General features: G+C 40.3%; 1 protein-coding gene across 2 annotated transcripts in view; it reads right to left on the bottom strand.

Moving 5' to 3' along the window:
• ubr3 (ubiquitin protein ligase E3 component n-recognin 3) overlaps positions 1 to 23,544 on the bottom strand; it is a 94,558-nt gene extending 71,014 nt beyond the window's left edge. For both annotated transcript variants that reach the window (XM_062069871.1, XM_062069872.1), the window contains exons 1-21: positions 23,044 to 23,544; positions 19,734 to 19,873; positions 19,380 to 19,532; positions 19,135 to 19,284; positions 15,614 to 15,654; positions 14,449 to 14,515; positions 14,254 to 14,384; positions 13,943 to 14,171; positions 13,670 to 13,849; positions 10,937 to 11,070; positions 10,763 to 10,849; positions 10,624 to 10,689; positions 10,459 to 10,548; positions 10,247 to 10,375; positions 10,115 to 10,167; positions 9,903 to 10,036; positions 5,714 to 5,799; positions 5,493 to 5,634; positions 3,353 to 3,449; positions 2,242 to 2,383; positions 1,845 to 1,949 (exon numbers count right to left, since the gene is read on the bottom strand). In XM_062069871.1, coding sequence (XP_061925855.1) covers positions 1,845 to 1,949; positions 2,242 to 2,383; positions 3,353 to 3,449; positions 5,493 to 5,634; positions 5,714 to 5,799; positions 9,903 to 10,036; positions 10,115 to 10,167; positions 10,247 to 10,375; positions 10,459 to 10,548; positions 10,624 to 10,689; positions 10,763 to 10,849; positions 10,937 to 11,070; positions 13,670 to 13,849; positions 13,943 to 14,171; positions 14,254 to 14,384; positions 14,449 to 14,515; positions 15,614 to 15,654; positions 19,135 to 19,284; positions 19,380 to 19,532; positions 19,734 to 19,873; positions 23,044 to 23,474 — 2,787 coding nt within the window. In that variant the 5' untranslated portion in view covers positions 23,475 to 23,544. The remainder of the gene's footprint in view (positions 1 to 1,844; positions 1,950 to 2,241; positions 2,384 to 3,352; positions 3,450 to 5,492; positions 5,635 to 5,713; positions 5,800 to 9,902; positions 10,037 to 10,114; positions 10,168 to 10,246; positions 10,376 to 10,458; positions 10,549 to 10,623; positions 10,690 to 10,762; positions 10,850 to 10,936; positions 11,071 to 13,669; positions 13,850 to 13,942; positions 14,172 to 14,253; positions 14,385 to 14,448; positions 14,516 to 15,613; positions 15,655 to 19,134; positions 19,285 to 19,379; positions 19,533 to 19,733; positions 19,874 to 23,043) is intronic.
• Between the last annotated feature and the right edge of the window lie 719 nt (positions 23,545 to 24,263).

The raw sequence follows: 24,263 nt of genomic DNA, 5'->3' as shown, positions 1-24,263 counted from the left end.
CCTGAAACCCACCCCCGTGTTCTACCTGCCAGTCCTAGCAGGGATAGCGCCAGCCGGCCTACGGCGAGAGGCCGCTACCCTCGCCCTGGCAAGGAAAGCCCAGGAACACAGCTGGCACTTCCTCCATGAAACCACCACCATGGCAACACCTCCAAGCAGACTCAAGTCCCGCCACCCATACAATCAGGCCGCACAAGAGATGCTTATTTCCATCCCGGAGGATCTGACAACCAAAGCCTGGCTGGCAGCGGAATGGAAGCAGGAGTGGGAGTCAGCAGGACAGACACGCCTACATCATTACATCCAGGATCCTGGAGGTGGCGTGGAGGGAGAAGATCTACCTCGCCAGCAATGGACCCTCCTGAATCGCCTTCGCACAGGGGTTGGTTGCTTCAAAGCGTCCATGAAGAAGTGGGGCCTAACAGACAGTGCAGCGTGTGAGTGCGGGGAGCCTGAGCAGACTGCCGACCACATCATCACCACCTGTCCCCGGCATAGACCACCTTCAGAGGAGGGCCTCTTCCAAGTGGGACCTGAGACGAGGGAGTGGCTACACGACACAAAGATGGACATATGAAGACGATACACGAAAGAAGAAGAAGACATTTGAAAGGCAATTTAAAATAAGCAAAGAATAGTGAACAACAGGCTGAATAAGTGTACGTTATATGACGCATAAATAACCAACTGAGAACGTGCCTTGTATGTTAACGTAACATATTATGGTAAGAGTCATTCAAATAACTATAACAAATAGAACATGCTATACGTTTACCAAACAATCTGTCACTCCTAATCGCTAGATCCGATGAAATCTTATACGTCTAGTCTCTTACGTGAATGAGCTAAATAATATTATTTGATATTTTACGGTAATGTGTTAATAATTTCACACATAAGTCGCTCCTGAGTATAAGTCGCACCCCCTGCCAAACTATGAAAAAAACTGCGACTTATAGTCCGAAAAATACGGTACTCTCCTTTTTAGCATTTACAAACTTTTTGCTGCAATTTCCAGAACTCACTAGAGTGCTCCTTTGGTATAAAAGAACGTGGACCACTTTAAACACATTGGCAGAGCCTTGCATTGACATTTTAAACTTACTAGCAAACATAGAACACTGGGGTCCAAACCTGGGATTTACATAACTGAAGTTTTCCTCAAAGCAACCTTACAAGTCATCTAATGTTTCAGTTACACATATTTTTCGTATTGTGATCTATGTAACTAAGATGTTGCTGTCGCTTGTTCACTTCAGATGCAGTTCAGTAGTCATTCAACTTCTTTAGTAATACTAGTAGTGTTCCTCAAGGTTCTAGTTTAGGTCCTCTTTTTTTATCATTTAGGCTGTTACCCCGCAAGTTCAGTGCAAAAAAACTTGTTAAAGACTCACGTTTTGCAGCAGATTCTTAAGAACACTAGAGTGCTGTTATAGAAATGATCTTTGACTAGCTTTTTACAGAAGGGCGTTAAAAACAGCAGAGCGGTCCAGTAACTCTGACAAAATAAATAGACCAAAATCAAATGTCTACTGTTGAGGATGCTGGTTCCCCGGAATATAAAAAATGAAGACCAATAGTGAAGGGAAGGGAGAAGTCTGGTCTCAAGCTTCCTGGAAATGCGGCCTCCAAAACAATTTAGCTGAATATCCCTGCTTTACATCCTATCTCGGGGTAATTGAGAATAAAGCAACAATATATAAAAGGTACATCTAAATAGATTAGAAATAAGAATATCTCTTAATTAATTTTAGTAGTTCAATTCAAAAAGTAAAAGTCCTATATTTAAGCCCAGTTATTTATTTTACATTGCTGATCAATTAACAATAATACTCATATCTTACCTCGTCTTCTTTGCTGTCTTGAACCTGGTTGTCCAAGCCCAGCTCGATTAGGTACAGCACCATGCACAGCACATGTTCAGACATATTCTGATGATCCATCCATATCTACAAAGCAAATTAAATAAAAAAACATTTAGATGTTAAGCTAGTCACACAAAATTCTTATCAACACTAAATAACCCATCAATGTTGATAACCCGATAATGGCTGTGGCTGTCTCCGTTAAATTAATACACATCAGCTATGCTATTTGCTTTTAAATCCTGTGTAACATCATTTGAAACCATGTTCATCATGACAATATACCTTGCAAAAGATTAACACCAAATAACAGCTACACATTGCTCCAAAGCACAAATTGGGGCAAAAAAAAAAGGCTCACTGTTAAAGGGCTCACCTTGTAGAGGAGAGTGAAAATCACAATGTGCAGGGTCTTGCAGTGCAACAGTTTGATTAGACCTTTGTAGCATGGATGCAGGGCCGTCCTCGCTTTGTAAGGAGGCCATGGGTTACCGGTGTGAATGCCAGACTGCTTTAAACTAGGTGATATAAATCCCAAAAAGGAAAGAATACAGCACAATGGACACAGTTACTGACGCAGCCAGAATGTCACGTAATCTTCTATGCAACATAAGATTGATTATATATGTGTGAGACATGCATACAGGCATTGACATATTGTGGATTTTAGCCAGTTGTATGTAAATATAATTACATATCACACGTATAGATAACCTGTAACATCTTGCTACGTTCTAAATGTACCTGCAGTGTGACTCCAAAAATGTAACATCTTTTCAAGTAGTTATATATAAGAATATCTATACATTTTAATTCTATTGCTGTTGTTGGAACAGGTTCAGTAGTTGTCTGTACGATTTCTAAAAGATTAACGCACAAATTGTAAACTCTAGTGATGGGAGTTTTTTGTTTCAGAAAAGATGAGGTCTCCGAATAGCGACTAGTGACTAGTGTGTGAAATCCTTGAAAGAACATGCAACTACCGATGATCCATCTGTACGTTCAGCTACATCTACACCCAAAATGGTATCATTATACAAAGGTTATCTTCCGCCACATCATTTCAAACGCCAGGCACTACTTGAGTTACCTTTCCACAGTAATGGTATTGTCATTCATTCCAATAATCATGAAGAAGGTGAACCCCAATGATTCGCTTTCACCGCCAACTCACACATCCGTCTCAGGAGCCCAGAAGCAAACAAGGGAGATTTCCTCAATTCTATTAAAATTTAGACTGAAATATTGATTTTTCTCGACAGTTATTTAATTGGAAGCAACTCCAGCACCAATAGACCTGACCTTTCTTATCAGGTGCCTTCATGAGCAGGAGAGAGGTGACCTGACAACACTTAATAGTGTGACACAGGTTTGTTTTGGAGAATACTTCGTGTGAATGCGCCCAATAAAGACTGCTGATTTTAGGGATAAACATGCATTGACAAATACAAAATATACCATTTGCTTGGGGGACATGTACAACTTACAATGCTGAATATCTGTCCATTGCTGACTGCACATCACGTCGATAGACCGTCCTGAGAACAACCATGATGGGATCAAACTCCTTCTCCCACACCTCGGCTAGTTGAGACAAGGAAGGACATTTGCTTTGTAAGAGCTGGTTCAAGTGACATTGAATTTTAGCCTACTTAATCTGTTTGTGGTGGTGTAAGGCTGCCCCCATGTGGCCAGATGAGGGTTAATAAATATTTTAGTTTACAAAGTAGAAAACACAAGGCTGTAAAGATTACTTGCATCATTTAAATTATTGTATATACTATCATAGTAAGACCATTAGTATACAAACCCCATTTCCATATGAGTTGGAAATTGTGTTAGATGTAAATATAAACGGAATACAATGATTTGCAAATCCTTTTCAACACATATTCAATTAAATAGACAAGGTAAGACAAGACAAGATATTTGATGTTCAAACTCATAAACTTTTTTTTTTTTTTGCAAATAATTAACTTAGAATTTCATGGCTGCAACACATGCCAAAGTAGTTGGGAAAGGGCATGTTCACCATTGTGTTACATCACCTTTTCTTTTAACAACACTCAATAAACGATTGGGAACTGAGGAAACTAATTGTTGAAGCTTTGAAAGTGGAATTCTTTCCCATTCTTGTTTTATGTAGAGCTTCAGTCGTTCAACAGTCCTGGGTCTCCGTTGTCGTATTTTACGCTTCGTAATGCGCCACACATTTTCGATGGGAGACAGGTCTGGACTGCAGGCGGGCCAGGAAAGTACCCGCACTCTTTTTTTACGAAGCCACGCTGTTGTAACACGTGCTGAATGTGGCTTGGCATCGTCTTGCTGAAATAAGCAGGGGCGTCCATGAAAAAGACGGCGCTTAGATGGCAGCATTGTTGTTCCAAAACCTGTATGTACTTTTCAGCATTAATGGTGCCTTCACAGATGTGTAAGTTACCCATGCCTTGGGCACTAATGCACCCCCATACCATCACAGCTGCTGGCTTTTGAACTTTGCGTCGATAACAGTCTGGATAGTTCGCTTCCCCTTTGGTCCGGATGACACAATGTCGAATGTTTCCAAAAATAATTTGAAATGTGGACTCGTCAGACCACAGAACACTTTTCCACTTTGCATGAGTCCATCTTAGATGATCTCGGGCCCAGAGAAGCCGGCGGCGTTTCTGGATGTTGTTGATAAATGGCTTTCGCTTTGCATAGTAGAGCTTTAACTTGCACTTACAGATGTAGCGACCAACTGTATTTAGTGACAGTGGTTTTCTGAAGTGTTCCTGAGCCCATGTGGTGATATCCTTTAGAGATTGATGTCGGTTTTTGATACAGTGCCGTCTGAGGGATCAAAGGTCACGGTCATTCAATGTTGGTTTCCGGCCATGCCGCTTACGTGGAGTGATTTCTCCAGATTCTCTGAACCTTTTGATGATATTATGGACCGTAGATGTTGAAACCCTAAATTTCTTGCAATTGCACTTCGAGAAACGTTGTTCTTAAACGGTTTGACTATTTGCTCACGCAGTTGTGGAAAAAGGGGTGTACCTCACCCCATCCTTTCTTGTGAAACTGAGCATTTTTTGGGGAGCTGTTTTTATACCCAATAATGGCACCCACCTGTTCCCAATTAGCTTGCACACCTGTGGGATGTTCCAAATAAGTGTGTGATGAGCATTCCTCAACTTTATCAGTATTTATTGCCACCTTTCCCAACTTCTTTGTCACGTGTTGCTGGCATGAAATTCTAAAGTTAATGATTATTTGCAAAAAAAAAAAAGTTTATCAGTTTGAACATCAAATATGTTGTCTTTGTAGCATATTCAACTGAATATGGGTTGAAAATGATTTGCAAATCATTGTATTCCGTTTATATTTACATCTAACACAATTTCCCAACTCATATGGAAACGGGGTTTGTACTATCATACAACTGGTAATGCCTTAGAATGGAGTACTGGTTGTTAGGAAAATGATGTTGAAGAATAGTTAGGACTTTGTCTTCACATTGGTGTTGTACCCATATTTGAAATGACTCTGGGTGGCCAGTGGAGGGCAGCAAGGAGAATTAAAGGTGAATGTCCTAAATGCAGGTCAGAAAATCAACTGTATGATCAAAAGGGCAGTGAGTCCTACCTTTGGGAGTGTACATGCCCTGCTGCATGGAGCCTCCTGGCTCAAACACAGGAGCTTTGAAATCAGCAACCGCAGAGAGCATCTCCTCAAAACTGCAGCTCCCTGGTACAATACCACTCTTTGGGTTGGGATTCTCAGGAATCTGTGGAAACATGCTTAAGGAACATGTCTGTGATGGATGGAAAAGTATATATAGGCGCTTGGATTTATTGAAAGGATACAAGGTCTAACAGCGAGCTGTGAGTGCGATCATTCATACACAACTGCGAGACCATCTCAGCCCGAAGGATCTCATCATCTGTCATGCCTGATGGCAGGAGTGAGGAGCAGAATGTGAGCAGTTTTTGTTAAATGGTTTTGTGTCAGATTCATAAAAAAGAAACTAAATACCGGTATATATAGCATAATTGACAAAATGTGTTCTATTTGACTACGTCATTCAGAGACGCCCTTAGCTAAATTGGGACCCTAAGCAGAATTCTATTTGGAGGCAGCCCCTCCGTTACATTTTTCCACACTTTATTTATGTAAAACGACTTTAATAGAGTACTTTTAGACTCAAAGATTAATTTAATTTGATGTATGTTTTATACTAAGACAAAATTGTTCAATAATTAATTTTTATTGCAAAATAACACATTTGACATAATTAAAACACAATCAAAAAAACCTCCAGGGCACAATTCCAACCAGGAATTGAACCCAGTACAAACACTTACAAGACCAGCACTATTGCAGCTTGCCACAAGGATCTGTGTCAATGACAAGTAAAATGTGTCATTCCAGTCATCCCTCGTTTTTCGCGGTTAGTTGGTTCCAGATATGGCCGCGATAAATGCATTTCCGTAAAGTAGAAAAAAATAATTTTAAATAGGGCGAGCCAGTATACAGGTATTATAGTTAATACCGGTATATTTTAGAGAGGGATATATATTTCAGACAATACCGCCATACCGATATATTTTGATGTGACTTTGTCACATCCGTTTGCTTCTCTCTACGGTTGACGGGCGCAGCAGAGGGCATTCTCTTAGGCTCAACTCCGCCCCTTGCGTGTTTACGTAGGCTTCTTTGACGCACGACGACGCAACAACAAACTTTTTATAAGAATATAGCTGCTGCAATGCAGACTTCTCGACTCCCGAGTGATGCAATGCTTTGGTCACCGACTGCATTTGGCTATGGGTGAGGGATTACAGTTTTCTCTCCTTGTAGCGACTTTATCACTTATCTGTTTATGTTGTTCAAGTTGCTGGCTGGGCTGCTCTATCACCCGAGCCACGCCGCTCCGTGGTAGAGCGCTTGTGCCAGCAACCTTGAGGGTTCCAGATTCGATTGACGCTTCGGCCGGCCTTCTTAGTCACTGCCGTTGCGTCCTTGGGCAAGACACTTTATCCACCTTCTCCCAGTGCCACCCATCCATCCATCTTCTTCCGCTTATCCGAGGTCGGGTCGCGGGGGCAGCAGCTTAAGCAGGGAAGCCCAGACTTCCCTCTCCCCAGCCACTTCGTCCAGCTCCTCCCGGGGGATCCCGAGGCGTTCCCAGGCGGGAGACATAGTCTTCCCAACGTGTCCTGGGTCTTCCTCGTGGCCTCCTACCGGTCGGACGTGCCCTAAACACCTCCCTAGGGAGGCGTTCGGGTGGCATCCTGACCAGATGCCCGAACCACCTCATCTGGCTCCTCTCGATGTGGAGGAGCAGCGGCTTTACTTTGAGCTCCCCCCGGATGGCAGAGCTTCTCACCCTATCTCTAAGGGAGAGCCCAGCCACCCGGCGGAGGAAACTCATTTTGGCCGCCTGTACCCGTGATCTTGTCCTTTCGGTCATAACCCAAAGCTCATGACCATAGGTGAGGATGGGAACGTAGATCGACCGGTAAATTGAGAGCTTTGCCTTCCGGCTCAGCTCCTTCTTCACCACAACGGATCGATACAGCGTCCGCATTACTGAAGACGCCGCACCGATCCGCCTGTCGATCTCACGATCCACTCTTCCCTCACTCGTGAACAAGACTCCGAGGTACTTGAACTCCTCCACTTGGGGCAGGGTCTCCTCCGCAACCCGGAGATGGCACTCCACCCTTTTCCGGGCGAGAACCATGGATTCGGACATGGAGGTGCTGATTCTCATCCCAGTCGATTCACACTCAGCTGCGAACCGATCCAGCGAGAGCTGAAGATCCTGGCCAGATGAAGCCATCAGGACCACATCATCTGCAAAAAGCAGAGACCTAATCCTGCAGCCACCAAACCAGATCCCCTCAACGCCTTGACTGCGCCTAGAAATTCTGTCCATAAAAGTTATGAACAGAATCGGTGACAAAGGGCAGCCTTGGCGGAGTCCAACTCTCACCGGAAACGTGTCCGACTTACTGCCGGCAATGCGGACCAAACTCTGGCACTGATCATACAGGGAGCGGACCGCCACAATCAGACAGTCCGATACCCCATACTCTCTGAGCACTCCCCACAGGACTTCCCGAGGGACACGGTCGAATGCCTTCTCCAAGTCCACAAAACACATGTAGACTGGTTGGGCAAACTCCCATGCACCCTCAAGGACCCTGCCGAGAGTATAGAGCTGGTCCACAGTTCCACGACCAGGACGAAAACCACACTGTTCCTCCTGAATCCGAGGTTCGACTATCCGGCGTAGCCTCCTCTCCAGCACACCTGAATAGACCTTACCGGGAAGGCTGAGGAGTGTGATCCCACGATAGTTAGAACACACCCTCCGGTTCCCCTTCTTAAAGAGAGGAACCACCACCCCGGTCTGCCAATCCAGAGGTACCGCCCCCGATGTCCACGCGATGCTGCAGTCTTGTCAACCAAGACAGCCCCACAGCATCCAGAGCCTTAAGGAACTCTGGGCGGATCTCATCCACCCCCGGGGCCTTGCCACCGAGGAGCTTTTTAACTACCTTTGCCTTTATTTCTTTGTGGTGTACAGCCCTTTGTTTTTCAACTGTGGTTGTTTTTAAAGGGCTTTATAAATAAAGTTGGTATGGTATGGTATGGTACCTCAGCAACCTCAGCCCCAGAAATAGGAGAGCCCACCACAGATTCCCCAGGCACTACTTCCTCATAGGAAGACATGTTGGTGGGATCGAGGAGGTCTTCGAAGTATTCCCTCCACCGATCCACAACATCCGTAGTCGAGGTCAGCAGAACACCATCCTCACCATACACGTGATTTAACCAGTGCCACCCACACTGGTTAAATGCAACTTAAAGATGTAGATAATGGGTTTCACTATGTAAAGCGCTTTGAGTCTTGGCCTCGGCAAAATTAACAAAAACTGCTTTGACATAGTAACGGCTAACTAATTATTTTATAAGAATAAGCAACACATTACTTTACTACTTACAACAAAAAATAATCTGAGTATTTTCAACACTGGTTATCCAGCCATTAAACACATATACACCGGGATACATAGTACTATCTATTTATCTACCTACCTATATCAGTTTTGGTCTATATTGCTCAGACCTGATTATAAATCATAAATGTTCTTAGCTAGAGCATAAAAAACTAGTTAATGATCTCATAAATACATTCATTAATATTATAAGAGCCCTCTAGACATGAAATAGCACCCTTTAGTCATATTTACACTACTTGAATCCGAAATAGTAATGCTGCCTGAGGCTGAGCCAATCGGTGGCCAATAGTGACCAATACTACTGTAGTATTGATATTTTTAATTTATTTGAGGATGTCTATGCTTGTAAATGCTTAATTTTTTAATATCCTTTGAAATATCCCAAAAAAAGTCAAGTAAAGCAGCAATATTTGAGCGCAATGTGGCAAAGAACGACTGTATATCAATATCAAGGAACAGGTTCTAGCTAGGAATACATTTCCGATCAAATTTCATATGACGCGCCGTGTCAATTCATTCATTGCCATTTTATATATGCCCCTTCAGAAAAAATTGGGTCCCCCCACAAATCGTGGGGCTCCACACAGCACATTATCTGCGTATAGAGAAGGGCGACCCAGATGTTAGGATTATCTGTGCTTTGTTTGTATAAATATTTTGTAGCTTCCAGTTTTGAACAGTGCAGTTTACAACCAAGTAAGTATCTTAATGTGTCATCAGCCTAACAAAATATGTAGCTATAGGTCAAGGAGGTAGCCTCAAAAAGGGAAAAATGTCCCCAAACGGACCCTCAAGGAACAAGGACAAGATTAGATATGGGATAAATGGACGCACATTAGCTTCTTTTGAGTCACTTTAACAGTGCCTGATAACCCTGCCTAATACCTGCCTCAAATAAAACGCCAATGTTCTGATGAACAAAAAAGCATAGCATTTCCTTTAATCAGCAGCCGTTACAAGGTCATTATTCACCCTGAGAGTGGCAGTGTCAGCACTATGACATACTCTGTGCTGTACCACTTACCTAAATGAATGCGAAGGCTTGTCAGTATGACTAAGAAGGTCAGAGCGCCTTCTAGCATCGGTCTTTCCTGTTCAGCGTCTAACACGGCATTCTGATGCTGAGACGCCATGGTCAAAAGATCAACAACTTTAAACCTGTGTAAACAAATAGATTATATATTTTTTAAAGCCTTACTTAACACAGCTATTGCAAGTGCATTAATTGGTCCGCACCTCTCAAAAACACTTGAGATGAAGTAGTCGGGATCAAGTCTTGATGCGCAAACCTGTAAAAAAAAAAAAAAAAAGGGGTGGCGGATACTTTTATAACAAGAACCAGATTTACAGACAGTGAGCAGTCCTGACCTGGAGTAGATAGATGTCAGGGTCAATCATGGAGTTGCAAAAGTGTGACTGCACATAGGTCATAGCTTGTCCTTTTATCTGCAGCCCGTTTCTGACCCACATGTTGCTGTGAATTTCAGACAGACATGCCTACAAGCAAACGTGCGTCATAATTCAAATGAAAGTTAAAAAAAAAAATGTTTACAATCAGCTTCTTGATGAAGCCTCCGTACCTGAATTTGCAGTGGATGCACCATGATCTTCATCAGCATCTCTTGGTCAGGCAGGAGACTGTCCAGGTCCAAACCTTGGCACTTCACAGCCTAGGAATGGTTCAAATCAACCATCTTTTAATGTAGTGTTGTATGGTGCAATTACATTTCAACAGCGAGACTGACCTTACTGAGGAACATGGCATAGTAGCGGTGTAGCGGCAAGTGAAATGTCACTTGATTTGGCGAAGGCTGGGAGACAAATAAAAGCCATGAGAAACACCAGGATACGCTTGTTTGTGTGTACAGTATGTTCTTACTTTACCTCATCATTGAAGCTGATGGCATCAAACCAGATCTGAAGAGTCTCCAAACAGTAGCGTACCACAGTTTTAGTATACTCCTGAGTCTCCTGTGCAGGGACATTTCACCATGTTCAAAGCCCAAATACTGTACAGTATGTCTACAAAGTAGGTACAGGTTAACAAGCATGACTTACTTTGACTTTGCAATGAGTTAAAAGACCCCACATTGGTTGTGCGCAGGCCTCGAGCTCAGCTGCAAAAGCTGCATAGTATGTCTGAGATTCAAATTCCACATGTTCATTCAACTCCCGCTTATTCAGGTTCATTCCTATCACAACAGGAAATCAAAGTTTATACAAACATGTCACAAATGCATTTGATTCAAAAAGGGGGCATTTCATTCTAAGAGCAGTATGTGCATGTGGAGCAACACTGTGCACCTCAGAAAGAGGATACTCAAACCCACTGAGTGTTATTTATAGTGTAATGACCGCACATGGCAAGTAAGCAGCATAAATCCACTATTCTAATTCAGTGACAAAGGCTGCATTGCTCGCAGTTCACCCACAATCAGTACCACACCTGACTACTAACAGTTTAGACTAAATGAACTACAGGAGTGCCTAATTCCAAAAATTATATTTGAAAACAGCTATCTTCATGAAAGAGAACAATGTTTCAATTAATAATCACAATTCTAACAGAGCTAAATTAGTTTCTGGGGTTCCTCTGGGTTCCATTTAGGGACCTCTGATTTCAGATCAATATTTAAAAAGAATTGTGAGAATGTACTGCCTTGTATGTTTGCTGATGATACCTGTCTTTTAGTATCACATTCTTATCTTGATTGCTTGACAAGAAGCAATTAGACTTAGACAAACTTTAATGATCCACAAGGGAAATTGTTCTGTGAAGATGAAGAGATTAAGAACTGTCTAATATTTCTGAATTAATAAATTGTCACTTACTATTAAAAAAACTAACAATCATTTTTAGTAGCAAAAACAAAAACTATGATAAAGAAGATGTGAAATTATTAAATGAGGACATCAAAATTAGCCTGGTGCCACAAACCAATTGTTAAGGAGATATTGTTGATGGAAATTTTCCTTGGGACAACATATTGATTGAACCTGTCAGTGGCAAGATGATATGATAATATGTATTTTGAGAAAGGCTTGCTATTTTTTAATCATTCTTGTGTGTTGACATTGTATTAATGTTTAATGTATCCACGTATAATGTATTGCAATAGTATTTGGGGTGCTACTTGTCAATTACACATTTACAAAATATTATTAATTCAAAAGGAATTGTTGAAAATACTGATTTTTTCCAACACACTGTCTTCATCTGCTCCTCTTTTTTTCTTGAAAAAAAAAGGACACCATTTTGACAATATTTAGTGTGAACACATATTGTAAATCTATTTTTATGTACATTTATCTACGGATTTGAAAATTTTCCTTATTTTTTTCCTTTTTCTTTTTTACATATTTTGATATACTTACTCAACAAGACCCTATTGTGACTTTTATGTCTACCAATAAATGTATGTTCCCTCTTTGGAATAAACTACGACCAGCTCCTCAATCCACAACGTCACTTAATTATTTTCAAAAACAATTTAAGGCTATGTTGGTCTCGAGTGAGCTATGATGAGTATGTTTATTGTAAATTATATGGATTGCATTGCTGTTGTGATAATTGTGACATCTTGGGGGAGGTGGATTAACAAGACTTTAGGATCTTCTTAACCTTTTCAACACATGGGATTTGCTTTACATTGTATATCAATAGTATTTTTGTGTGTGTGCAAATTAATACAAAAAGGCACGTAAATAACAGAGGTAGCTGTAATATACACTAATACATACGACAAACCCCACAAGCAGTGAAGTTGTCACGTTGTGTAAATGGTAAATAAAAACAGAATACAATGATTTGCAAATCCTTTTCAACTTATATTCAATTGAATAGACTGCAAAGACAAGATATTTAATGTTCCAACTGGAAAACTTTGTGGGTTTTTTGCAAATATTAGCTCATTTGGAATTTGATGCCTGCAACATGTTTCAAAAAAGCTGGCACAAGTGGCAAAAAAGACTGATAAAGTTGAGGAATGCTTATCAAAGACTTATTTGGAACATCCCACAGGTGAACAGGCTAATTGGGAACAGGTGGGTGCCATGATTGGGTATAAAAACAGCTTCCATGAAATGCTCACTCATTCACAAACAAGGATGGGGCGAGGTTCACCACTTTGTCAACAAATGCATCAAGCAAGAATGGGAAAGAATTCCACCTGAAAAGCTTCAAAAGTTGGTCTCCTCAGTTCCTAAACGTTTACTGAGTGTTGTTAAATGGAAAGGCCATGTAACACAGTGGTAAAAATGCCCCCGTGACCACTTTTTTGCCATGTGTTGCTGCCATTAAATTGTTTGCCCCAAAAAATGAAGTTTCTCAGTGTGAACATTAAATATATTGTCTTTGTAGTCTATTCAATTGAATATAAGTTGAAAAGAATTTGCAAATCATTGTATTCTGTTTTTATTTACGAATTACACAACGTGCCAACTTCACTGCTTTTGGGTTTTGTATATAGAGCAAGAGAGGTCAATAATTACAGAAGCCATGAGCCACCTCAACAATTGTGTGCTTCCAACTTGTTCTATTACAGCATGACTAATGAGTGTGGTTAAGAATAATTAGTATACTACATAGAAAATCCATCTGTCTTTGGTTGCACTACCACATTGAAGTTATTCTTTATGGTAAAAAGGTCCCAACAAGCGAGCGATGGGTTTGGAGAACAATATGCTTGTCTACTGGCAAGCTTTATGACAAGGGCAAGGCGACAGGCATGATGAAGAAGAGCTATCTTCCAACAAAGGCTATAAAGTGTTCCTATGTCAATAATGACTTACCTTGGAAAAAAGACACAAAGCTCATCCATAGCATCAACAACGAATGGTCTTCCAAGAACTTTTTTGCGACACTTTGGTGCGACAAGATGTTGATAAAATCGCTAACTAATGGCCAATAAGTGTTATTCTTCAACAGAGCCTCGCTGCAGTTCACCACGACATGGCGACTGTTTTCTTCATCTAAAAAAGGGTAAATGGATAAACCAGTCAAGTCGCCCAAAGAGCCCCAAAAAATATGCATTGTTTGTAATCGGAACTGGAATACACACTTACCCTGAAGTTCACTTTTAATAAGGCAACTCTCCATCATGTAGAGGAGGACAGTGACCATGATGTCCAGCAGCTGACACTCCTCGGTGACGTGACGAGCCAGCTCCTCGTTGCTGAACAACTGCACGCTGATATGTACAATGCGGTTAGACATGGTATCCGACTCGTGACTTTTCATCAGGGTTTTCATGATAAACGCATAATGCTGAACAAATGTTTTTGTAAATGTGATCTGGAAAAAAAGCAGAAAAAAACTAAGTTAAATAACTATCAGAATGAAAAAAGGTGCACTGATATTTGCTAGGAAATAATACCTTATAATCTTGATCTGGCAACATGTTTAGTAAGAAGGTGACCATCTTCTGAGGAAACTCATATTTTATTGTCCAAAACAGGAACTCCTCCAAAAAACATTTATGCTTCAATGACTCTATAATACATAGGTCTAACGGGAGGGAAAAAAACTCAATTAAAAAGAAGTTCAGGAAACAACGCTTTTCCTTCATTACCTTTTGTACTGCTGCTCAGCTTAACCCTCTTTCTCTGTCCAACAGACTGTCCAGCATCTTGGTCCTCCTAGGAATATGACAAAACACATCAAACTTCATCTGCAAAAGTCACTAAAAGCATATCAGCTTACATGGTAAAGACAGATATTTACCTTAAAAAAAAATCAAAAAGGAAACCACGAATGCATTATTTGTAGGGCTGTCCCATGATATCGGCGTAAAAAATAAGATCAGCTCATATCCGAAAAATTATTTATTGCCTGGGTTTTGCCAAATTAATGGATAATACTCTGTATGTGCGTACATGTGACCTTTACGGTTACACGAGTGATGACCTCATTTAACTGCGCCGCGCTCCTAAAGGCAGCAATTCTTTCCAAGTTTGTAAATATCGTTACCGGTTAATATCGGGATCAGAAATTAAGTGCTGGACAGCATCAGGTAACGGTCAGGAAGCCAATATTGATGATAATTTGCAATTCATCCACACTTGTTGGAGAAAACAATACCTCTAAATTTACACAAGACAAAAATAATCATCATACACATCTCACAAGATGTCAGCTCACGATACGAGACTATCACAAATCTTATAAACCCTGAGATCAGCGAGCATTGAGGGATTTAGTGTGTTTTGTTTTTGCTTAGACATTTTGCAACATTTCCCAAAGACAGACCTCAACACAAAATGTCAGGAGAAGAACGTAAGAAGAGTATACAGTACATTAAAAGTTACTTGAGGTAAATGATGGTCCAGCTTTATCATGCGTGTTGTCGATTGTTGTCAAACTTAAGGTTTTCACACTTAATCATTTGTTTCAATATTATTAACATTATCAATATTGTTTACAGGTATTAATAAGTGGTTTACTTATTTTACACTTGTATATGACAATTACGAAGTGTACTTAAAACTCTGCCTGTAAAAAGAAAACAGGTTTTATTTTTTATGCTAGCAACGTGTTGTTCCGAGAATCAATTATTTTCATTTCCAACCAGCATCCTGGACTCGATTGTGTTCGGACATTAGGGGTTGCGCTGTGATATCCTCCTGAAAACGTCTATTTTGTGGAAAAACACAAATGTCCACTGCAGAGGATTCTGTCCAGGATATTAAAAATAAGATTTGTAAATGGCTATAATTGGTTCCAGGTTTGTTACAAACCTCCTTTATCGTCTCATTTGGGCTTCCTGGTGCTGCGGATCCTGTGGAAACAGACCGACAGATGCATACGCCATCATTAGGAGGGTAAACAGTAGGACCGTTCACTAACATAGTTGGGTAAAAAAAGTTTAAGTTTTTAAAGGGGATCTGCAAAGATTTTAATTTACATTTAATACACTTCCTTGTGGTCTAGATAATATGTACTTGATAGTACATGGTGTACATGTTGCGTAAATTCTGCTCCACGGGCAGATTTATAATCGTTTGTTTTAGTCTGTCTGCAATATGTTCGATTCTCGTGGCTCTTCCATATTGCAAATGAAACCACGCCCCACTCAACATTTTTGTTTTGAAAATATACACAGTTTGAACATATCTTGAAGTCGTCACCACTATTTTTCTTCCAGACACAGTTGAAAATAATCGTCATAAACAATAATATACAGTACAAGCCAAAAGTTTGGACACACCTTCTCCTCATTGAATGTGTTTTCTTTATTTTCATGACTATTTACATTGTAGATTGTCACATCAAAACTATGAATGAACACATGTGGAGTTATGTACTTAACAAAAAAAGGTGAAATAACTGAAAACATGTTTTATATTCTAGTTTCTTCAAAATAGCCACCCTTTGCTCTGATTACTGCTTCGTGCACTCTTGGCATTCTCTCCATGAGCTTCAAGAGGTAGTCACCTGAAAGGGTTTTCACTTCACAGGTGTCATAGTTTTGATGTGACAATCTACAATAGTCGTAAAAATAAAGAAAACGCATTGAAATGAGAAGGTGTGTCCATACTTTTGGCCTTTACTGTACCTTTACCCTGTCACAACATTAGGTACACCTGCACACCGATTGATTCAGACTTTGCATAAAAAATGCTGCTTTTAATACTTTATCCCAACCTTTTCTGAGCCAAGGCACATTTTTTTCATTGAAAAAATGCGGAGGCACACCACCAGCAGAAAACATAAAAAAATTAAACTCAGCAGCCGATATTGACGTAAAAAGTCGTTCTCGCAATTGTTGGACACAAATTCAAACCATAACCAACCATGCATCACTATAGCTCTTGTCTCAAAGTAGGTGTACTGTCACGACCTGTCACGTAACGCCCTGACTTATTTGGAGTTTTTCAGTGTTTTCCTGTGTGTCGTGTTTTAGTTCTTGTCTTGCACTCCTATTTTGTTGTTGATTGTCATGTACGGATGTACTTTGTGGACGCCGTCTGCTCCACCCGCTGTAAGTCTTTGCTGTCGTCCAGCATTATGTCTTTGTTTACTTTGCAGCAAGTTCAGTTTTAGCTTCGTTTAGCATAGCCATCCCTAAGCGTCAACGCCTTATCTTAGCGACACTTGCCCTTTGTTTATTTTTGGTTTAAGCATTAGATACCTTTTTACCGGCACGCTGCCTCCCGCATATTGTGATTACGACAAACCATGTTCCTGACATCTACAAAGCAATTAGCTACCTGCTGCCACCTACTGATATGCCGAGCTCTAGACAGTACAGACCATTATACGTTATATGTGTTTTATTGCACCAAGAAAAATTCCTAGTTTGTGAACCCGTTCTCAAACAATGGCAATAAAAACTATTCTGATTCTGATCGACAACGGCACATTTGCGGATTATAATTTCTGGGTTGCAAAAAATATTTTTAACCCAAATTACATAATCTCCCACGGCACACCAGACAATATCTCACGGTACACCAGTGTGCCGCGGCACAGTGGTTGAAAAACACTGCTCTACCCTACCTAACCCCACAAACTAAGGCATCCAAAACTGTGTGCAAGCACTCGCCAAAATGCATGAACCTTATAATTTGATCTTGGCATTGTTTAACATGAGTATCCATCATTGTAAAAAAAAAAAATTTTAAATAAAAAAAGGTCATTAATCAAAGGTTTTCCTTAAGACCGTGAGTGGAAAGATTATTTGGTGCGACAGTGTTTTACTGTCATTTTGTTCTCACCAAAATAATGTGAGCAATTCTGAAGCCGAAAGTTAAAGTAAATTATTGACCAAAAGTGAAAGTAAAAGGGCGACAGCGAGTTCATGAAGATTATTTGTGTACCAAAAATATACCGTATTTTTCGGACTATAAGTCGCAGGTTTTTTTCATAGTTTGGCAGGGGGTGCGACTTATACTCAGGAGCGACTTATGTGTGAAATTATTAACACATTACCGTAAAATATCAAATATTATTTAGCTCATTCACTTTAGAGACTACACGTATAAGATTTCATCGGATTTAGCGATTAGGAGTGACAGATTGTTTGGTAAACGTATAGCATGTTCTATATGTTATTGTTATTTGAATGACTCTTACCATAATATGTTACGTTAACATACCAGGCACGTTCTCAGTTGGTTATTTATGCGTCATATAACGTACACTTATTCAGCCTGTTGTTCACTATTCTTTATTTATTTTAAATTGCCTTTCAAATGTCTATTCTTGGTGTTGGGTTTTACCAAATAAATTTCCCCAAAAAATGCGACTTATACTCCAGTGCGACTTATATATGTTTTTTTCCTTCTTTATTATGCATTTTCGGCCAGTGCACCTTGTACCCTGGAGCGACTTATAGTCCGAAAATACGGTAGTCAGTGCAGTCCTTCACCCCCACTAGACATGCAAATGTGTTTATATTTACATATTCAACCAGAGTTAACACATATTTAAAAAAATAAAAATCTAACATTTTCAATATCAACTTTTAACATTCACAGCAGTAGTGAAGTGAAGTGAATTATATTTATATAGCACTTTTCTCTAGTGACTCAAAGCGCTTTTACATAGTGAAACCCAATATCTAAGTTACATTTTAAACCAGTGTGGGTGGCCCTGGGAGCAGGTGGGTAAAGTGTCTTGCCCAAGGACACAACGGCAGTGACTAGGATGGCGGAAGCGGGGATCGAATCTGGAACCCTCAAGTTGCTGGCACAGCCACTCTACCAACTGAGCTATACCGCCCCAGTAGAATCTAGAGAATAATACGAAGGGTATCCCCTACACTACAGTAATGTACAGTACAGGCCAAAAGTTTGGACACACCTTCTCATTTAATGTGTTTTCTTTATTTTCATGACTATTTACATTGTAGATTGTCACATCAAAACTATGAATGAACACATGTGGAGTTAATAACTGAAAACATGTTTTATATTCTAGTTTCTTCAAAATAGCCACCCTTTGCTCAGATTACTTTTTCGCACACTCATTCTCTTGATGAGCTTCAAGAGGTAGTCACCTGAAATGGTTTTCACTTCACAGCTTGAAGCTCATCGAGAGAATGCCAAGAGTGTGCAAAGCAGTAATCAGGGTGGCTATTTTGAAGAAACTAGAATATTTTTTCAGTTATTTCACCTTTTTTTGTTAAGTGTTCATTCATAGTTTTGATGTGACACTCTAAAATGTAAATAGCCATGAAAATAAAGAAAACACATTGAATGAGGAGAAGGTGTGTCCAAACTTTTGTTCTGTACTGTAAGTAGGAAGACGATCTCACCCAGTAAAACTTCTGCGCCTCCTTCTGCACCGACAGGAGTGTCGCTGGCAGCACTTTGGGCTTTTTCCTCCATAGACACCAGACCAGAATTCTTCAATGCTGACAAATATTTGTCATAGTTGTTTTTAGCAAACAAATTCTCCTCTTGGCCTGCAGCAATGTAATAAATCAGAACCAAAGTTACAACCACTGTTTTGAACGATTATTGATTATTACATTGTAAAGACTCAAATGAACAACGTTACCCATGCTCAGCTCCTTGAACGCTTGCTGATTGGTCAAGATCTTTGTCAATACAGTCCGCATTGCTCCGCCCATTTTAGTGAGCTCCTCCAGGAAGGAGATTTGAGGCTCCAGCTGCTGTAGTACTTTTTGTAGATCTCGCTCAGCTGAGCTGTCTGGTGCAGCGAGATAACAAATTCATGTCATGATTCTTAGCACAACACCTGACGTAAACAGAGCAATAACAGCCGGTATGCAGCTTGTGCAACACATCTATTTCTACATTTAACATGTAATAAGATATGATGTTGCTTAGCTTAGGTCATTGGTTAACTTCCTTTATGTCAAGTAGGTGGAATGACAAAACTTATTTTCACCTGGTTCTGTGTATCCATCCCTCAGATACTGTATGACACTGAGAATAAAGCGAGGAAGAACCAACTCCGACATCAAGAGAAGATCTTGGGGTATTGACGGAATGTTCTCTCCTGTTCTCAACCGATGTCGTCTGCAAAACCTGTTCATAAGATGGAGTTTGAAGAATATAGACCACAACATAGAACACTGCAGCCTGAAGCATTGAGTTTTTTTAGTGGCTGCAGTTTGCAGTGGCTTAAAACTGCACAGGGGGAAATATTACAAACACCTTCTTTATTACTGTTCAGCAGTGTTGGGACTAACACGTTACAAAGTACTGTAACGCGTTACTGTAACGTTGTTAGTTTCGGCGGTAACTAGTAATCTAACGCGTTATTTTTTATATTCAGTAACTCAGTTACCGTTACTACATGATGCGTTACTGCGTTATTTGACGTTATTTTTTATGTAGTATCGGCTAGAAACAGAAGATCTGAGTGTGTTTTATTGCAGCACTGCAGTGTCGTCCTTCTGAATCTCTTGTGTCACAAGCCGGAGGCGCGCTCTGTGTGTGTCTGGGTGTGGGTGTATGTGTGGGGAGGGGAAAGGGGGTGCGCAATACAATGTAAACCGTTGGCCAACCATAAAGTAACCACAGAACACTATACGGTATGGTGTTCTGTGGTTACTTTTTGGTTGGCCAAGCGGACGTGACGACAGGCTGTCCTCACTCAGGTCCGCACGGACCTGGAGGGGGCGTGCCTTAAGTCCGGCTGGAAATCGGGAGAAATTCGGGAGAATGGTTGTCCCTGGGAGAGGCACTGAAATTCAGGAGGGTTGGCAAGTATGAGATATTCTCACTTCTTTTCTCTTGTCGAGCACAAAGAAAAGAACATTTTAGTTAAATGTAAGTTGTGTCTTGGATCAAAGATTTGTCTACTGCCCAAAACAACAATTAAAATCTGCCTGGTTAGGCTTTGTGTATGTCACGTGCGCCTTCCTTAGGTGAAGCCAGGTTTACAGCCATGTTGTTATTATGCTGTTTGTTACTTATGTACCGTATTTTTCGGACTATAAGTCGCAGTTTTTTTCATAGTTTGGCCGGGGGTGCAATTTATACTCAGGAGCGACTTATGTGTGAAATTATTAACACATTACCGTAAAATATCAAATAATATTATTTAGCTCATTCACGTAAGAGACTAGACGTATAAGATTTCATGGGATTTAGCGATTAGGAGTGACAGATTGTTTGGTAAACGTATAGCATGTTCTATATGTTATAGTTATTTGAATGACTCTTACCATAATATGTTACGTTAACATACCAGGCACATTCTCAGTTGGTTATGTATGCCTCATATAACGTACACTTATTCAGCCTGTTGTTCACTATTATTTATTTATTTTAAATTGCCTTTCAAATGTCTATTCTTGGTGTTGGGTTTTATCAAATAAAGTTTCCCCAAAAATGCGACTTTTACTCCAGTGCGACTTATATATGTTTTTTTCCATCTTTATTATGCATTTTCGGCAGGCGCGACTTATACTCCGGTGCGACTTATGCTCCGAAAAATACAGTATGTTATGTTGCAGCTATTTAAAATAGTTTTGTCAATTTGTTCTGGCCTGAAATAAATTGGCCCTTTGAAACATATCTTTGTCTTTGTGTGTTGTATGTAGACCACATTGCTTGGCAGAGTTCAGTGATGCAAATGCATGTCAAGTTGATCAACAGATTGTATTATTCTCCAGTGTGATAACAGTACTGAAATGAAGGCTGAAAGGGCATTATTGGAAGCTTTTTTTAAAAAAAGAAGGGAAAAAAAAGTAGGGCTGTGAATCTTTGGGTGTCCCACGATTCGATTCAATATCAATTCTTGGGGTCACGATTCGATTCAAAATCCTTTTTTTTTTTCAATTCAACACGATTCTCGATTCAAAAACGATTTTTCCGGATTCAAAAGGATTCTGTATTCATTCAATACATAGGATTTCAGCAGGATCTACCCCAGTCTACTGACATGCATGCAGAGTAGTAGATTTTTGTAAAAAGCTTTTATAATTGTAAAGGACAATGTTTTATCAACAGATTGCAATAATGTAAATTTGTTTTAACTATTAAATGAACCAAAAATATGACTTATTTTATCTTTGTGAAAATATTGGACACAGTGTGTTGTCAAGCTTATGAGATGCGATGCAAGTGTAAGCCACTGTGACACTATTGTATTGTATTGGTTTTTTATATAAATGTCTAATGATAATGTCAATGAGGGATTTTTAATCACTGCTATGTTGAAATTTTAACTAATATTGATACTGTTGTTGATGATATTCATTTTTGTTTCACTACTTTTGGTTTGTTCTGTGTCGTGTGTGTGTCTCCTCTCAATTGCTCTGTTTATTGCAGTTCTGAGTGTTGCTGGGTCGGGTTGGGTTTTGGAATTGGATTGCATTGTTATGGTATTGCTGTGTATTGTTTTGTTGGATTGATTAATTAAAAATAAAAAAAATGTAATGAATCAATTTTAAATAAAAAATCTATTTTTAAAAAAATGAGAATCGATTCTGAATCGCACAACGTGAGAATCGCGATTCGAATTCGAATCGAATTATTCCCACACCCCTACTAAATAGTTACTTACTTTTTGGTGTAAGTTCCTGAGTTACTTTTGAAATAAAGTAACTAATAACTAACTAGTTACTGGTTTTCAGTAACTAACCCAACACTGCTGTTCAGACAATAAACACCGCAGAGGAGCCATAAAATTCATTTTTGGAAGATTACATAGCAGTCGTGTGCTTTGATTTAACGTGGTATTTACTCTGCCTTCAGTTATGTTGGACATGCCAAGCACTCAAACCAATTTGGATTATTACTATTAGTTGTTATTGTGCTCGATGGAGCTTAATGAGAGAAAACAGAGCAGGTGCATTGCATCAGTTTTTTACGAGAGAACATGCATGAATATACTATGACTATTGTGAGCGCATCCGACGTTTACACAATGTGGTAGAAGGGGCGAGTAAGCAACCACCACATTGGAATAATTAACAGTAGCATTTAACAGTTTAAGGTGAACGTCCGATTATTGATGTTGTTACCTAATGGCTAATATTGAGCGGAGCTGCTAAGTCAGTGCTAACCATCTCATCATAAATGACAAGAGAGGCAATCCTAAATTGTGCAGATAAATATGTTCGGATCATATTTTGGACATATGGACAAAAAAAATACCCCGTTGGTTACGAGGTTTGTATAGCTAGCCCTTCCAAACTGGACATGTCACGGGATAGCAAAGTTAGCATGGCTAGCTGCTAACTTACCCGGTCTCTCGCATGACATTACTGTCTCCACAGTCGCAGGCCCCGCCAGCCTGGCTCCGGAACATGTTGAAGTCGTGGCCCGTGTGGTCTCCGTTATTGAAGCACTCTGCGCACAGTGACATGCAGGGGGAGATGCCACAGGTCCGGCATCGATACGCCACAAAGTTGGCCGTCCACACCAAGCCGCAGAGGGTGGCGTTGTCGTAAGAGCGGACCGTCTTGCAGAACTCCTCGAAACATTCTCCCCCGGTGATTAGACATTTACACCAGTCAAGCGCCTCGGTGTCCGTCGCCGGCTTTTCTGGATTTAGCTCGCCGTCCAGCAGTTCCTGAAGCTGGCGCAGCCCAGAGCTGTTGTCAGTCCGGTTTAAATCTGCCTTGAGCTGGGCGGCCACCGCTTTCTTGTCCCGGCGTAGCAGCGACGCCGCCATCGTTCGCTGGTTTGTTCACAGATGTATTTTTGTTGTCTTGTGCCCATGTTCTCGCACTTTCTCGCGATACCTTCCGTTGTTAGCGATCAATGAAATGCAAGCGTCGTACAAAGTGTTAGCGCCCAACTTCAAATAACAACATAGTCATACGTCAAATGAATATTGCTTATATTATTATACCATTAAGGACTTCACTTGATCAAGTGTAATTCTGGTCGCCTATACGTACGAGTTGTGTTTGTTTTCCTGCTTCTAGGCAACAGACAGCCTTTTTTGGGGCCATCCTATATTGATTGATTGATTGATTGAAACTTGTATTAGTAGATTGCACAGTGAAGTACATGTACTTCACTGTGCAATCTACTAATACAAGTTTCAATTTAGTGGTCAATTGTACGCATATTCCGTACAATTGACCACTAAATGGTAACACCCGAATAAGTTTTTCAGCTTGTTTAAGTCGGGGTCCACTTAAATTGATTCATGATACAGATGTATACTACAAACCCCGTTTCCATATGAGTTGGGAAATTGTGTTAGATGTAAATATAAACGGAATACAATGATTTGCAAATCCTTTTCAACACATATTCAATTGAATGCAAGATATTTGATGTTCAAACGCATAAACTTTTTTTTTTTTTTGCAAATAATAATTAACTTGGAATTTCATGGCTGCAACACGTGCCAAAGTAGTTGGGAAGGGCATCACAATCCGGGGTGTGGGATATGGAGGGGGGGTTGGGTTAGGGTTGGTTAGTATCTAGCACTTCAGTCATCAACAATTGC

The sequence above is a fragment of the Entelurus aequoreus genome, linkage group LG14 (assembly GCF_033978785.1).
Source record: "Entelurus aequoreus isolate RoL-2023_Sb linkage group LG14, RoL_Eaeq_v1.1, whole genome shotgun sequence".
Lineage (NCBI taxonomy): Eukaryota > Metazoa > Chordata > Actinopteri > Syngnathiformes > Syngnathidae > Entelurus > Entelurus aequoreus.
Note: the sequence above shows the minus strand (reverse complement) of the source record. Positions and strands in the feature narration are given on the sequence as shown.